General features: G+C 44.8%; 1 protein-coding gene across 1 annotated transcript; it reads right to left on the minus strand.

Annotated features, from left to right (window-relative positions):
- Positions 1-2,205: 2,205 nt before the first annotated feature.
- Positions 2,206-15,787, minus strand: SENP2 (SUMO specific peptidase 2; the record flags this gene model as incomplete). The annotated part of the gene is given in 18 exon segments (XM_010716699.3): positions 2,206-2,979; positions 3,491-3,586; positions 4,267-4,351; positions 4,698-4,728; positions 4,731-4,776; positions 4,917-5,120; positions 5,421-5,552; positions 6,304-6,444; positions 6,588-6,654; positions 7,007-7,049; positions 8,100-8,197; positions 9,279-9,379; positions 9,911-10,034; positions 10,585-10,663; positions 10,885-10,954; positions 11,786-11,907; positions 12,637-12,695; positions 15,714-15,787. Coding segments are annotated over 18 exon segments (1,635 nt in total), but the record flags the coding sequence as incomplete, so codon positions are not given.
- Between the last annotated feature and the right edge of the window lies 1 nt (position 15,788).

Below are 15,788 nucleotides of genomic sequence, written 5' to 3' on the forward strand. Positions count from 1 at the left end.
AACCAAAAAAAACAGCAAAAGGTGATGAAAGCCAACCGGCAAAAGAAAGGACCAGGGCTGACCGCCCGGCGAGGTGCTGAAGGCTGAGCCCGTGCCAGCGATGTACCGACAGACTGCAATGCCAGTTTTTGTCTGCTGCAAAGTGTTCTGTGAAAAAAGCCAACGACAACAACAAAAAAAAACCAAACAAAATATATCCAGCTAACAAGAGCCTGAGCTTGCTCTGCGTTGCTTTCTTTCCTGTGCCCTGTTGTGGCCGTGGCCAGGCTGAGCATAGGGTGGGCACGCAGCCCTGGGTGGGAAAAGGGTGGGTGGACAGCAGGGCTGAGGTTGGGGATTTGGGGGTTTTGTTGTAAATCCGGCAACATGGAGGTCCTGATGGCCAAAGGAAGAGGTGTGCTGTCCCTGTCAGCTTCCAGTGTGCCGTGTCTTCGCTGCTGACCTTGGGGCTGGAGGTTGACCCAATGGACTCGGGTTGAAGCCCAACCTCCCACATCCCTCCCCCTCAGGCTGCAGCAGCCTCACCACAGCCAAATTTCACCTCCCACATGGGCTCTCTAGGTTTTTTGAGGAGGGGTTGCAGGCATTGGCAGCAGTTGTATGAACTTCCAGAGATGTCGCCATCATTAAAGCCACCTCTCTGCACTGAAATCACCACTGTGCCTCTCCAGTTGGCAAAGCCAAAACAAGGCCACGTTATGTTTTCTGATGGACCACCAGTTGTGCTCATGCAGCCCTAGAGCTCAAGCGTCCCTGCTGGCTCCCATGGCCATGTCTCTTACTAAGCAAAAGCATCAGCTCCCAAGAGCAGGGAGCAGACCAGCTCTGGGCTGGGCACTGGTATGCAGCTGATGGGGAATGGCCTAAATGGGGCTCAGACTGCCCCCGTACGAAAATGGGCTGCAAACACAGCGGTGGAGCTCCCTGCACCTGTGATTTACTGCTACTAGGAGATGTGTGCCTGGGCTGCAAGGCTGGTGCCAAAGAGACAAAACCCAACTCACAGCCTTGGGCCGGGCTCCTTCCCTCTGGTGCACCCATCGCCAGCAGCTCCAAACAGCAAAGCAGGGTGCTTGTGGCCACGTTCTTTGTAGAAGCAGCCTCCAGCCTCATGTTGCAGCAGCAATTCCCAGGTCTGTCCCCTGACCTCCAGCCAGCCTGCAGTCAGCAATGACTTCTCCCACCCCAATGGATGACCCACACTAACCTCGGTGATGGATTTGATCCTGACACAAGGGCTGAGCCCCCCCAAGGTCCTCCCTGCCAGTAATGACTGCGTCACCACACAGCTGACGGCATCAGCAGAGCTCATGGCAGGATGAGAGCAGCCCCCTCTCCCTCCCCACCCAGGGAGCACTCGTGTGACTCACACTGCATCACAGGCCCCAGGCACTCTCTCAAGGCATCACAGAAGATAGAAGAGATGATTCCCCACCAGAGGATGTTCTTAGAGCATCTTACAGGGACCTAAGGGTAACAATCCCCAGGCAAACTGGAAAAGGATACTTCAAGCAGTCAGCTACCAGGTCCTAACTAATCAACAGCTAACATCCCTCAGGGAACCCACAGAAGATTAACTATCTCATGTAAGGACAAACCGCAGCAGATTGCCCCTGTAACAGTTACCTCTTTGGGGAACCTCCTCTGATTTGTGATGGATTAAGCTAATCAGTCTGCAAGCAAAGACTGATCCAGCTCCTGGCCACAGCACAGATAAACCCACTCAGCAGCTCCCCTAGGAAAGCAGCCCCTCTGGCAAGCAGCAGCCCGAAAGCACATCATTCACGTGAGCACAGAGGGGACATCTCCAAAAATCAGCATCTTTACCTCGGAGCTGAGGGAACGCCTTGTCACTGGTCAGGAACCACCTCACAGAAACAATCCGATGTGGTTCTTAATACCACCATTCCACCAGGCAGCCTACATGCCAAGTATGCAACGGTACAATAGTACACAGGGAGCTCAAAGACCCCAAACTTACTCCAGTTAAAGAGCATGAGCTCAGCAGGATACAAACAACAGACCAAATACAAGGATACAAACAACAGACCAAATACAACTGGACTCAATAAAACATTCTCATTGCCCCCTCAGGATTTCAAGACATTGCTGAGAGGCTTCTGTGCTCTGATACTCACCCTAGCTAGAGTCTTCTTCCTCACATAAGCAAGCAAAAACCACTCTGATACCTCTTTCTTTTTTTTTTTTTTTTCATTTAGAAAAAACACTCTATTTCATCACCAGGTAGAATTTCTTTCCAGTAAAGCTCTTTGTATAAATTACATATTTACTTTAAAAAAGAAACAAAATAAATACTTCTCTTTTCACATTAGGTAATTCCCTGCAGACAAAACAAAAACAAAACCACCCCAACTAAAGGGGCTTCACTACAGATTTGTTACAAATCAAAAAGACCGTAAATACTTTTTTCCCCTCTTTCTATGGTCATCACAAATCCAGTTTTAGGAATCAAGTAGATCATAGATATTCCAGAAACAGAAGAAAACTCTCCTTGAGAAAACAGCAGCTAAGCACATCGTCCTTGGGGAGATCAGTTTGGCTACCACGACTGTTACCACCAGACTCGAGAGTCCCATTTGTCCATAAATGTGGCCACGTGTGCTGTGAGGTGGGAGCCCTCCATCCCAACGACAGAAGTTCACACCATTTCTTCTCAACCACTCCCCTGGTGAGGTCACAGCAAACTTTCAGACTTTCACTCAAGGCGCATCAGCTTATTTCAAAGAGAGGCACTGTCTCCGAAATTGAGGAAAAAAATTAACCATTACTTTATAGCCTAAAGGAGAAACATTTAAGTGCCTGCTTCCTGTTCAATAAGGCACTGCCAAAGTAAATAATAAAATAGGAGTTAGTGACTGCGAGGTGATCCACAGTGTTACTCTAACGGTTCATGTCTCACAGCAGCTGCTGATGGATTATTTCCCACACCATTCTCTTGCGGAAGTAAGGCATGTCTCTCTGCAAAGAAAGAAAGAAAAACCCATTCAGTACATAGCAGGAAGAGACAGAAGACACGTATCTGTCACATCAAGTTCATTTGAAGCACTGTCAACGCAGCCACTGTGAGTACAGCATGGTCTGCTGTGTCTCACACCCACTGTGGTGCTGCATGGATGAAACCCAACAAAGCCAGATTTATTTGACTATTAACAACAGCTTAAAACAAGCTCTAATTAAAGGCCACTACATCAGAAGATAACTCATATTTTAACCATCTAAGGGTTAAACCTATTTCTCCAAAAGATACAAAAACCATACCTTGCCCAAGGGGAAGTTCAAGGTTTGCCTGAGACCTAAGGATGGTGAATACAGCTCTACCCTGCTGAAGCCACATTGAGTTCCAGCCCTTGCACTACACACCACAAATGGAAGTACAAAACTTCCACCCCAGGCAGAACAAAGAGCTGCGTAACTTCCCCAGCCCCTTCACGTGTGCATTCCTCTGAAACTACTCGTAACTTTGGCTCACCTCAGTGAAGGTAATGGGTTTGTCTCTGCAGACATAATCTGCATATTTGCACATAAAAACTCCGCAGTCACTTCCATTTGATTGCTGAGGAATTTCCTAATGAATGGAAAGAAGATGGAGAATTTTTTCTATCTTAAAAGAAAAGCAACTTGGAGGCAGCACCACCCACCACACCAATACTCTGACTTGCAAACCTACATGCACAACCCATCCCACACACAAGGAGTACACCCAGTGAACCACATCTTCACAGCCCTCTGTTTCCTTTGCTTGGATCTTATAATCCAAATTCTTGCAGAGGTAGCAGCAATCCACCCTGCAAGGTGTCTTGAAGTTTGCATTGTGAGCAGCACAACAGTGTCATGTCTCCTGAGTTTGCAGATGCTGCTTATTGCTATTACTTTGTTGAAAGACATCAGCTCAACCCTTTTCTTCATCACCTGCCAGAATTCACACTCGGAAGAATCATCTCAAAGCCCTGCCTGCTTTTGGAAGCCTCCTCTCTCAGACAACAGCTAAACAGATTCTTAAATTCAGCTTGTGAAAAAGGTGCAAAGCCAGATTCACCCTAACAAGGCAGACTAATAGAAAAATAAAGTATTTGGCCAGCAAGGAAAGGCACTGCCTCGCATCCCAGCACAGCTTCCTAATCCACTTGCAGCCTCAGATGGTACCTGACAAAAATGTTTTTGGATGCTCTTTAAAGCTTAGACTTATTAAGAAAGTGTTAAGGCCTTTGTGATGAGGAATTATGGGTTTCAGTAGTGCTCACATACATGGGGCTTCATGCTGTGAAGGGTCCACTCCGAAAGTGACAGCTTCACTTTTCGTTTCTCCCAGCTTTCCTCTTGCAGGTATTGGCTGTTTAAAACAAAACAAAACAACTCTTCATCTCTGTATTTTAGGCCAACAAAAAAGAGATGCTGAAAGACCACAGGCAGGACAATAAGATGTCAGTGGATCTTTACTGCCATAAGGCATTTGAAGGAACAATTCCAATGTTAACTTTGCATACACTTCATGGTGATGCTTTGCACATGTACATACTGGAAACCCAGACATGTATCACTTCCCTGGATGGAAGGGATGATGTGAGAATGCTTTCTATTCCCTAGCTACAAAAAAAGCAAACGCTTCCACTTGTGTCACAGATACAAAAACCTTCTCAGCGTTCACAACAAAAAGCATTGACCGAGCAGTTACTTACAATACAGCTTCACAAATCTTGTCTCCTTTTTTCCAAATGAGTCAAAGTAGGTGATGGTCTTCTTTCTGATATCTACAACCTGTTATTGAAAGGTAACCATTAGACACTGCACAAACCTATGCAGCAAACAGAGCAAAAACTGATCAACATTTCTTGCTTGCTTGCTTTCTACCCACTTAATTCTTCAATTAAAAAAAAAAGAAATCCAGCATGACTCACCACCAGTGTCCAGTGTGATCTCAAGTGAATAGGAACTAAAATGATGTGCTGTTTGAACAGATTCACATTTCTAGTCCATCTTTTTACTGCTCTGTAGCCTTCGGAAAGAAGTTTGGGATAGAAGAAAGTATTAAACGCGTAGACTGACGGATAGTTCTCTTTTTTGCCTCTTTCCATCAGAAGATTCATGTAGAAATTAATGACCTGTATGGTAAAAAGCAAATATAAGATATAAAATATGACATTGCTCACCAAATTAAAAAAGTAAAAACAAACAGAGAAGCAATACTTCCAGAAGACTAACTTCTAGAAATTGTGTGATCCAAGAAATACAGGAATTTCTAGAAACTCTAGACCTATATATACCTAAAGTAAGACTCCACAGGTGTTTATAAGTTCTGCAGTGAGGGTCCTCAAATAACTGAAATCAGACATCTGTACACAGTGAGGACATTTTAAAAGACATACAGAACAGAAACATCGCTGTGCTGCAGCAAGTTTTACCTCATCATTTAGCCACTGAAAGTTGTCCAGTGTCTGGATGTCCTCACGGGTGAGTCTGAGTTTGAAGGCACTGCTCATGATCTCGTCCGGTTTACCCTCGCCCAACGCAGCCTTGATCTCTCTCTCCATGGCCTGAAGCAAGCAATTGTATGGGAAAGGACCTGTGAGCACACCAACCTGTGGGCAGCTTTCAAGCTGTAACAAGGTCTGCTAAGTGAAGGCTCGAGTGATAAGACTAGCACCACCAAGGCGTGTAAGTCAGGGACCTAAAAGAACTTAAAAGTGGAGACCTCCAAAGGGAACTGAGGTATCTACACTGGAGTCATGCATTCAGGAGTCTCAGTTGTGTGTGTAACTGTTCTTGTATGGATATTTCCATCTAAGCCTGCTTAAGGGATATAAAGCACACTTCCTTCTTGGTTCAATCTGGGCCAGTGAAGTGAGAAAAACAACTTTTTTGTCCTGTATGGAGCATCACTGTCCAGAGTTTGTAAACCCTCAATTTGCTTGCTCTTCCCAAATCAATTGTCACCAGGCCAAAAAGAAGGTGCTCAGTTACATCAGCAGGACTTCAACTCCAAGGAATCAGAGCAGCCAAATACTGCCCTGGAAAAGCAGCTCTTAAACGTGGACCAGTTTTGGTCCTGCTCACACAACTCCCACAAACCCTTACATGAGCACAACCAAAGGACTGTGTGGACTGTATTAAACCCTTTAAAATCAGCTTTACTGCTGACCAGTGCTCTGCAGACATTCTACGAGTGGTGAATGCAAGCTCCTAACACTGCAAAATAGGCTCAAGAATCATCTGCCAAAAAAAAAAGGAGTTATGTGGATGTTTCACAGCTTTCTAATTTGAACAAGAGACTGACAACTATGGTACCTCTGTGAGTGGAGGAAAGCGTTCTTGGGATTTTGGGAATTTCTCTTCTTTCTCATCAGGGACAGATGGTCTTCCAGACAGAACAGGTGCCGGATGCAATCCAGGGGAGGCACCCTCTTGGACTTCATCTCCATGCTGTCTCTGTTAGACAAAAAGAAGTCAAGCTAGCAAGCAAATTTGCTAAGGGATAACACAAAGTCTTGCTCATGTATAAAACTGGAAGTGTATTTTCAATATGCATCCATACACCCATATATCCACATACATCCGAATAACAAGCTTACCCCTGAGCTGGGTTGTCTCTCTTGTCCTTTCTTGCCTTCCTTTTCTGCTGGTGTACAGTAACTGCAACTGGAAACAGAGAGAAGCAGGCTGTAGCAATACTGTCCCATGTAACTCTTACACATCCACCTTCTGGTTAAGGAATGCACTATCACAGATCAGACTGCCATACAAAAGTCTCTCTAACTGGCTTTGCTTACTGCAAACCCGAGCTTCCTTCAACAACACACAGCCATCTGCACTCATACTGCTGCTGCTCAGCTGGTTCACAAAGAAGAAATGAGAGACACAACTGGATTGCAAGCAATTCCAGAGCCACAAGCTAGCTGCTCTCGTGCCAGAACGTTGAGATGAGTACAATTCTCTTTCTGCACACTGCTGGAATACACAGAACAAAACCAAAGAGGAACCAAAATTCTACCTGGCCTCCTCGCGTTCTGGAGAGTGGCGTGGGCTGCTGCCATCTGCACAAAAAAGCATACAAGAAGTCAGCATTTAATGAGGATCAGGCAAACATGACTCTCAGAATATGAAGGAAAAGACAAAAAAAAATTCCCAACAACCTTACTAGTAATGACTACAAGGTTATGAAGTTGTAACTCTGGCAAACAGGCCTCTTGGATATTATGTGAAAGCGTTCAAGCTCTGAAGCCCAGGATCTAAAGTCACTTTCAGTAGTCACATTCTTCAGCTTACCAGAAAAGATGATCTACCAAAGAAGCTAACTTGTTATAAAGAGAGGTGCTGTGCTAATCCAGGAAAGTAGCAATTTGCTGATGTATGGGAACTGTTGAGTCCCAGCCTGAACCACAGATTGAGCACCTGGGGAAAGGACCCAGTCAGCCCTAGGAGCACAGGTGAAGGCAATTGGAGGGGAGCCTGGCTGCACCTCTCTTAGACCCCATTTAAGGGCTGGCTGGCAGTAGGGAAGGAGCTCTGGTTGGAGATTGCTCCCTTGTGAGCCTAGATCTTCAGAGACAGGTAAGCACTTTTTTCTTTTATAACACCATCCCGTTTCATGCTTGTTCCTTTTGCTACTTCACTCCTTATTGCCTTTCCACTGGATTAATATTTCAGATTGTAACAGCTGGCTTAGTGTTGAAGCTCTGATATCATGGATATAGTCATGTTAAAAAAAAGGATTAAACAGTAATGCATTATCACAACTGAGTGAGGTAACCTAAAGGGCACACACACACCAATGTGCCTCCTCCACCAGCACAAAGGACCAGATGTTAGACTTCACCTGCACAGTATGCAGTTATTTCTGCAGCTAAGAACACCTCTGGTACAGTACCAGTGTGGAGGGACAACTTTCAACAAAGCTTTTCACTTACAAAGCCATCTCAACTAATAACTCCATCTGGTTTTATTCCTATTCTCCTTTCCAGAGACAGCTCATTTTGTTCTAAGAGCCAATGTAAGCTATACCAGATTTAGCATAGCACAAAATATACCTTCAAGACTTAAATGCTCTATTTTATAAGCCTAGCTATAAAACAGGGGTCACTCACTAGATTTTGGTGCCAAAAGCTTGGAGGCATCCCCTCCGCATCTTTGTTCTTCCAGGAAAGTTACAGCAGACAGTGATTCTTTGTAGTAAATCTCAACACTTTGGTGCAGCAGGAAAAAAAGAAAAAAAAATTAAATCAGAATTTCTATAGATACAGTATTTGTTATCTGTATGCAATCTGTGTTTTATAGGACAAGGCAGCATTCTTTGTCACAATCCCTGACCAACCCTTTTCAGCCTATTTATTGAAGATAATGCTGTCACTGTGAATACATTGTCCACACACACTTCTGGGATATTGTAGTTCATCCTTCAGGACTGCTCTGAGATATGAGCTGAACCACAATAACCAGTGATTGGAAGATCAGCTACCAAAAGCAGCATATTGATCCAACCTAAAATGCTAATGCTGGTGCACCTAAAATTACACAAAATGTCACTTTCTGTATTGTTCTCACACACTGGAATGTTTAAATGTGATGTGCTATTCTGATCTGAAGCCCTGTGTTTCCGTGTCTTCTAGCTGTGAGACAAAGCAGAGACTGGGATTTTAGCTTTGCTAAATCAATCCATGTTTCACAGCATTCACATGGCATTTCCTCCTATCTTACTGTGCAGAAAGGCATGTTGCTATTTCACCATTTTGGCATCAGTATTTTCTAATTAGGCCCTCTGTACAAAGCTTTGACGTGTAGCTATCCCACTGAGGTAACAGCTTCTATTATTTTTGTGTTTTTCCTGGTGTGGTTAACTTTATGCAATCTCTTACACAGCAACAGAGATATCAAACCCACATCACTGCTACTCGTGAATCAGATTTACACACAAGTTCCCTCTTGTAGGTTGCTTTCAGAACAGGAGTTCTGTACACAAGACTGAGATTTCTTCCTTTTAATCTACTGGGAGAGAAATGTATCCCTACAAAGTAACAAACTTTCATCTGCAGAACACACCTTCACAAAACATTCATGCTACACCTGGAGGAAGTGAATGTGGGGAGGGGGAGCATCTCTTGAGCTTTTAAAACTTAAGTTTATGCAAAGACCTGCCCTGGGACAGTACCAGCAGCCCTGAGAGTGCAAAAACTGCATTTTTCCCTCCACTTCCCCATGTACAACAAAGTTTATGTTAATTTCTTCCTATAATTACTGTATTTTTTATACTATATATAATTAATTACTTGGAGTTTGTCGGGTTTGGAGTATGGCAGTATTTAGCATATTTGTCCTTCAGTAGTTTCAAGAGTTGCTTGTATTTCTCTTTTTCTTCTCTCTGAACATCCTAGCAGAACGGAGGGACAAACAAACAAACAAACAGATTAGAATCACTGCATATGAAGCAAATACTTGTCATCTGTATTTAGTGCAGCCTGCACAGGTTGCTCTCTAAATACTGCAGCTCATTTTACCAGCAATTCCCACACGTTTGTTTTGTGTTAGCCCTGTGGGAAGGATTTGTGCCCACTGTAATTCTCAAAATTCCTTTTACAACCATTTCCTCAAATGTGGGCCTCTTATCTGCAGCTGCGGTCTGCACCTCTTGCATAATAATTCAGGCTAATATGTATTCCTGTCAGTACACATGATGACTGTTTGCTATGAGTCCCCAGGATATCTTAATCATACTTCACTGCTTGCCACAGCCTGCTTCTCCACTACTTCAGCCTGAGACTTTTTCCCATGAAATCTAGGTTTATTACGTGTTCTCCAATAGCTGTTTCAGACTTTGGAAGGACAGGGAAGGAACTCAGTGTTTTTTGTAGCTGTAATTATTGAATGGTTTAATTTCAAAAAGCCTTTCTCAGCCACATACCTCCTCAACGGTGCGCCAAGGCTTCCCTGTTTTGCCTAATCCTGAAGTAGAAGGTTTTGGCTCTTCATCCTCAATAGGTGTTGAAGTGTCATCTCCAGTAGGTTGAATGTCGTAGTTGCTAAAACTAACAAAGGCAAAAGAAACGGCATCAAGAAAACATTCAAATAAGCACCTACAATTCAGCCTGCACTGACAACTGTTTTGACATGAGATGTTGATTACTTTCAGATGAAGACCTGCTGTCTTCAACCAATTAATGAGAAAGTATGCACAGGTAAAACTAAAAGCAGAACAACTGCCTCGAATACACACTGCTGTTTGATCTGCACAAGTGATGCAGGTACTCTCAGGGCCGTTTCCAAGCCAGCCCAGGCCCTGAGTCAAAACAGAAGCTTCTACCTAACAAAGCCTCTTCTTCTAACCAATCTCCCATGTCTATGAAGTATCTGGATTCAAAGGGGGGGGGAAAAAAAGATTGGCGTTGGGGGGGGGGGGGAGGGGGGGAAGGCAGCTGGATATTTCACTGCAGTACAGCAACTGGATCAAGTCCCAAAATAATTTGGATAACTATTACTATGTGGGCAATGATCCAGGTGTTTGACAATACTCAAGAAGTTCAAGAATGAAAGTGAAATGTGGTAAGTCTTTACAGAAAGAAATTAAAGGATTTTTACCTCAGATGTGGAACTGTCATAGGAGAAAGGGCGAGTGTAACCCTATCGAAGTAAGCATCGCTTTCAAAAGGCATATTATCTGTAACAAGAACACAAGTTACATCAGTAACTACAAGAGGAAACCCAAGTTTTGAGTTCACAGTAAAGAGCTTCACCAATGAAAAGAAACAGCTCATATGCAATATTACTAGATGTTAAGTGCTGTGCTGCAATAATCTGTGTGTAAATCTGAAGTCGGGTCGTGTGGTGCACAAGGATGGGTGAAAAAGAAATGAGTTGGTGACCTGGTGTCAGCCTTACCAATCTGCAGCCTTTCCAGCACAGGGCTCGATGGTATTTCACGTGAAGGGTCATATGGAGCAGATGGAGGCTAGAATAAAAACAAAAGTATCACTGTGAGTATAACTTGAATGCAAATACAAACAAACACAATGTTCCTGAAATGTAAGCAGCTCTATTATGACTCAGGGATCATGATATGCTGGTTTAGATTGCAGCAAATGCAAATATTTGCAGGATCTCTGACAAGTACACTTTTTAAGTTTTCTCAATACAGGAGCTCATCTATGCAGTGATTAAAACTACATGAGTTTAACCCTGAGTTCTTCTTATTCAGCTCCTAAATACACCAAAACATGAGTTTGGTCCCTGAAAAATAAATCCTGTGAAAGAGAGTAACTCTCTCAAGAACAAATAGATCATGACAGTTTCTTATTCTTCTCTTATACCAGTGGGGCAATAAGAAAAATAACACTGCAGCTTTGAACCAAACTACAGAGATGAGCAACAGTTCACTGGTTATTTTCACAAAATTGAAGTCTCAAAGGCATCCTCTCGTGGTCTGGTGGATAACATAGCAAACAGACCTTTATCCACAGCAATTATGCAGTTTTTCTTGCACGGTGGTGCATATTCATCCCTTAACTACCAGCTTTAGAAACAACTTGTAAACATAGTAAGACTACAGATATGAAGGGCTATAAAGTATCTGGAAGACAGCAAACGCTGAGCTCCTTAGTTACAAGAGCTAGAGCACAGTGTGCAAACCTGAATAAGGCAAACCCAGCCAACAGAGCTGCCTGCTACAAATAGCAAAGAAGAACCTACTGCTGTACAGGCTTTGTTATGCAGAGAAGCTCCTTCCTCTTCTCTCTCACAAATTCACCAATTACCATTGCCTACTTTCAAAATCTGTGCTAACCTCTTCTCCCAAGGTTGTGGTTGAAGTTACATTGTCATCTGAAATTGTCCAGTGTTCATATGCTGCCCTGGGTGGCAAGTTCACCTCAGCAGAAGTGCTTGCTTCTCCTGGAGGCTCAGAGCCTACAAAAAAGAAAAAAAATGACAGGTCATATAAGAACATGACTGAAAAGGGAAACGGGGATTAAGTGATACCAAAACAGCACACTATAACAGATCAGCATTAAATTAAGGGAAGCACGGGTGGCCAAGCAGTAACTACCAAGCTCCATGTTTCCCCATAAAATTTGTGCTAGGAAATATCCTACAGCATAAAAAGCATCAATTTCTCCCTCTTCATCTGACTGAATAAGGGAAACTTTGATCACAAACCATGATCTGTGCAGTGAATACCATGCATAGCTGCATCACTCCTAAATCCCATTTTTTTCTCTGCCTGCTATCACTTTAAAGGTGCTTTCCTTTGTACTATAGATCTCAGGAGGTTTCTCAGAAGAAACACAGCTATTTTCAGCTGGCAGATGTGAAATACTACGAATACAGACCATGAAAACAGGAGGGAGAACACAACTTTGATGCACAGTGCTCACTCTGCTGATGTGGATGGGCTCGTGGCCAGGGAGATGTGGGACATCTCCTGCTGGCAGTAAAAGTACACCTTCCTGCCACAGCCAGTACATATGACACAGTTCTGCCTCAGGCCATTGACTACACGTATGAGCACAATTTAGAGAATGGTTCAAAACTTCAGTCTTTATGCTGAAGAACAGAAGCCAGTTTACTAAAGAACATAAGACCTAAAAATAAAAATAAAAAATCAGGTGTATTAATTACTTCTGTAATGTGCAGTACCTGATCTTTTCCTTTTCGGTTGAGCCTGGTCAGGATCTTCTTCCAGAGGCGGCTGAACACTGTGGAAAACACGTGCAGATCAGCATTTGGGAACTGCAGATGAGCTTCTAAGAGACTCATTTCCCTTCACAGGACCCAGACTTCCCAAATTAATCCTCCTATCCCAGAGGTCTCCCCTCCAAGCACCTCTAGGATCAGACCAGACAGAAACATGTGGCAGCATCTCCCATTGCTGTCTCCTGCCCAGCAGAGCACACGCAAACTTAATTCACCCACTAAAAACACGTTAGGCTCCTTTCTCCAACATTCAATATATACTTTCTGTCTGTTACAAGCAACCAAAAATTCTTAATTAATATACAGGTTTGCCTCTTTCCTCGAGGAAAGAAATACACCGATGATTACTAAGCCATCTGAGTTCACTACAATGAGCTGCAGAGAAAAAAAAACCCTAAGTAGGACAGGAAATATAAGATGGGAAAGCAATGCATTTGCATTACACCCACATAAATAACTCACTGCTAAATCAGTGCTTGCCAACCACTCATTGCAATCACTCTCAGCTGCACCCCTCCTTACTAAGCAGTATCTGAAGTACTGCATCAGTTGTCACAAAGATAAAGCCTAGAAATCTATTTATTAATGGTGGGAATACACAGCTCATTTATATACATTATTTTTTTCCTATTTGCTTCCAAAAACACAAAGTGGTGTTTCTGCCCTTTCTCTTCCCCCCCCCCCCAGCCCTACATGGCGAGGACTCTTTGGTCCTTCTTTGATCAAAACAATTCCGACTGTTACACATCCAAGCCCTGCTCATCTCATCCCCTCTGGACTGTCATCCTTTCGCATCAGAAACACAAAAAACAACTCTACGTTTCATATAAAACGGAGGATGCTTGTCACTACTACACTACTAACTTCAGGCACAAAATACCAAGGAATTGGTGATAAACGCAAATTATCCCTAAAAAACCACGTTCCTCCTCAGCATATTTAATATTTCAGCAGGCTAAATTAAGAAGAAAACAACACCACGTGTGTCTTTCCATCCATCCAACAGCTAACTTTCACTCCCAGGCCTACAGCAGAAGGCTCCCAGCTCGGACCTTGTGCAGAGACACAGCACCACAAGCCCTCCCCAAGGCTGCACACAGAGATAAACACAGGTTTAACACCCAGCTACGTTACCACCAGCAGTTTTTAATGAGAAGTGTCTCCTCCCCCAGCTTCAGCACTGCACCCGGTACCTGTTACAATGTCGTTTTTTCCGTTTACACTTAGTCGGACGCTTGGGCTCTTTCGGTTGTTTTGAGGACATAGCAGGATTAGTTTTCTCTCAATGACTCAGAAAAAGACTGAAAAACCTCTGATGTTCTCCAAGTTTTCTCACTCCAGGTAAGAGCGAGTGGAAAAAAAAGCTCAGCTATGCGTTTGTAGCAGAACGCACAACTGGCGAAGAGTTCAAGCTGCGCCCCTGGAGCAGGGGCTGCTCTAAGGCTCTCGGTGAAGTAAAAGCACAAGTGTTGAGCAGTGGTCGCAAACAAGGTGGAAAAAAGCGCTGCAGGAGGCAGACGTGCGTCTGTCCTCCACACCAAGATGGGCTCAACTCCCCCTGCGACGCCGTGGCAACAGCCTAACATTCTATTCACCCCCAGTGAGGGGGGGGTGAAAGCAAGGTGTCACAGAACCCTCTTATTTCTGCATGCACAAACCCACGTGTGGGCCTCTCCTGCATCACTGCTGCGGGCACTTTGTGACTGTTGACCATGTAAAGCTGTAAAAAGTTTGACTTTTCCTCTGAAATTCACATGATGCTGCAATGCAGCATTTAAGAGCAGCTCATTTTTACCCACTTTCTCCATTACTTTCACCAATGATATCCATAATTTTTCATCTTTTTTTGCTGTGGGAAAACCCTACTGTCAAGTGGCAGCCATAAAACCCTATGTCTGTCAAGTGGCAGACATAACAAAAAAGGCAACTTCTGTGTAACTTCACCGCGTGCTCCACACTTTGATTGGAATGGTGCTTCCTCAGGACATCTCTGCATCCAAAATCTCAGCCAAACCATTCACCTGCCTGTCCCATTCATGTACATTTTGAAAAACAGCACTTATGGAGAACTGAGGTTGTGGATGCCCCATCCCTGCAGGCATTCAAGGCCAGGCTGGATGTGGCTCTGGGCAGCCTGATCTGCTGGTTGGTGACCCTGCACATAGCAGGGGGTTGGAATGAGATGAGCATTGTGGTCCTTTTCAATCCAGGCCATCCTGTGATTTTCTTGCCTCACACAGGGAGCTGAGAATACCTTTGTCATTTTAGAGACAAGCAGCATTTCAGACCTTATTTCCAACAGCACAGCTGCTGAAAACACCTCTGCCCTTGGTACATAGCAGTTCCACCCTACTTGCTTCCCTCATTTGCAGTGATCTCCTAGCAAAGCTGAGCGCCCAAAGCGTGGCAGGCAGCCCGTGTTGGTCTCCCTTTGGGAAGAGGGATGTGGCAGGGATGGCTCTGCTGCACGCCATCAGCTCCTGCCTGCGAAAGCACCGCCCTTGCTTTCACTTTGCACACAGAATCACGGAGCTGGGAGGTTGGGAGGCCTTTCTGGAGATCATCCAGTCCAATCCCCTGTAAAGCAAGTTCCCTATGGCAGAAAAGTACCCAGGGTTTGAGTATCTGCACAGGAAACCGCACCGCCTCCGTGTGCAGCCCACTCCACGGCTCTGACACCCTCACAGGAGCCTTTATTCCTCATTTTTGCATGAAACTCCCCACATCCCAGTTCACGTCCATTACGTCTTGCTCTGTCACGCACACAGCCCCGCGCCTGGGGAAGGAACAGCTGCACACATCAGTGCAGACGTGCTGGAAAGGGGCTCTTTGGAGAAGGACCCGTGTGCGTCCTGGTGGCCAAGAATGCCTACGGGACGCCGGGCCGCACAGCACAGAGCGCGCCCAGCGGGCTGAGGGAGGTTATCTGGGGGCCGAGGAGCGGAACCCTCGGGCAGACCGGCACCCGTCACACCCGAGGGCCGGACGCAGCGCGGAGGGACACGCGGCGGAGCGCTGACCTGCGGAAGGGCCGCTTGCGCGGGGCCGGGAGTGGCGCGGAGCGGCGCGCGGCGGCGAAGAGGCTGCCGACGGCC

Source organism: Meleagris gallopavo, chromosome 11, assembly GCF_000146605.3.
Source record: "Meleagris gallopavo isolate NT-WF06-2002-E0010 breed Aviagen turkey brand Nicholas breeding stock chromosome 11, Turkey_5.1, whole genome shotgun sequence".
In the NCBI taxonomy this organism is placed as follows: Eukaryota; Metazoa; Chordata; class Aves; order Galliformes; family Phasianidae; genus Meleagris; species Meleagris gallopavo.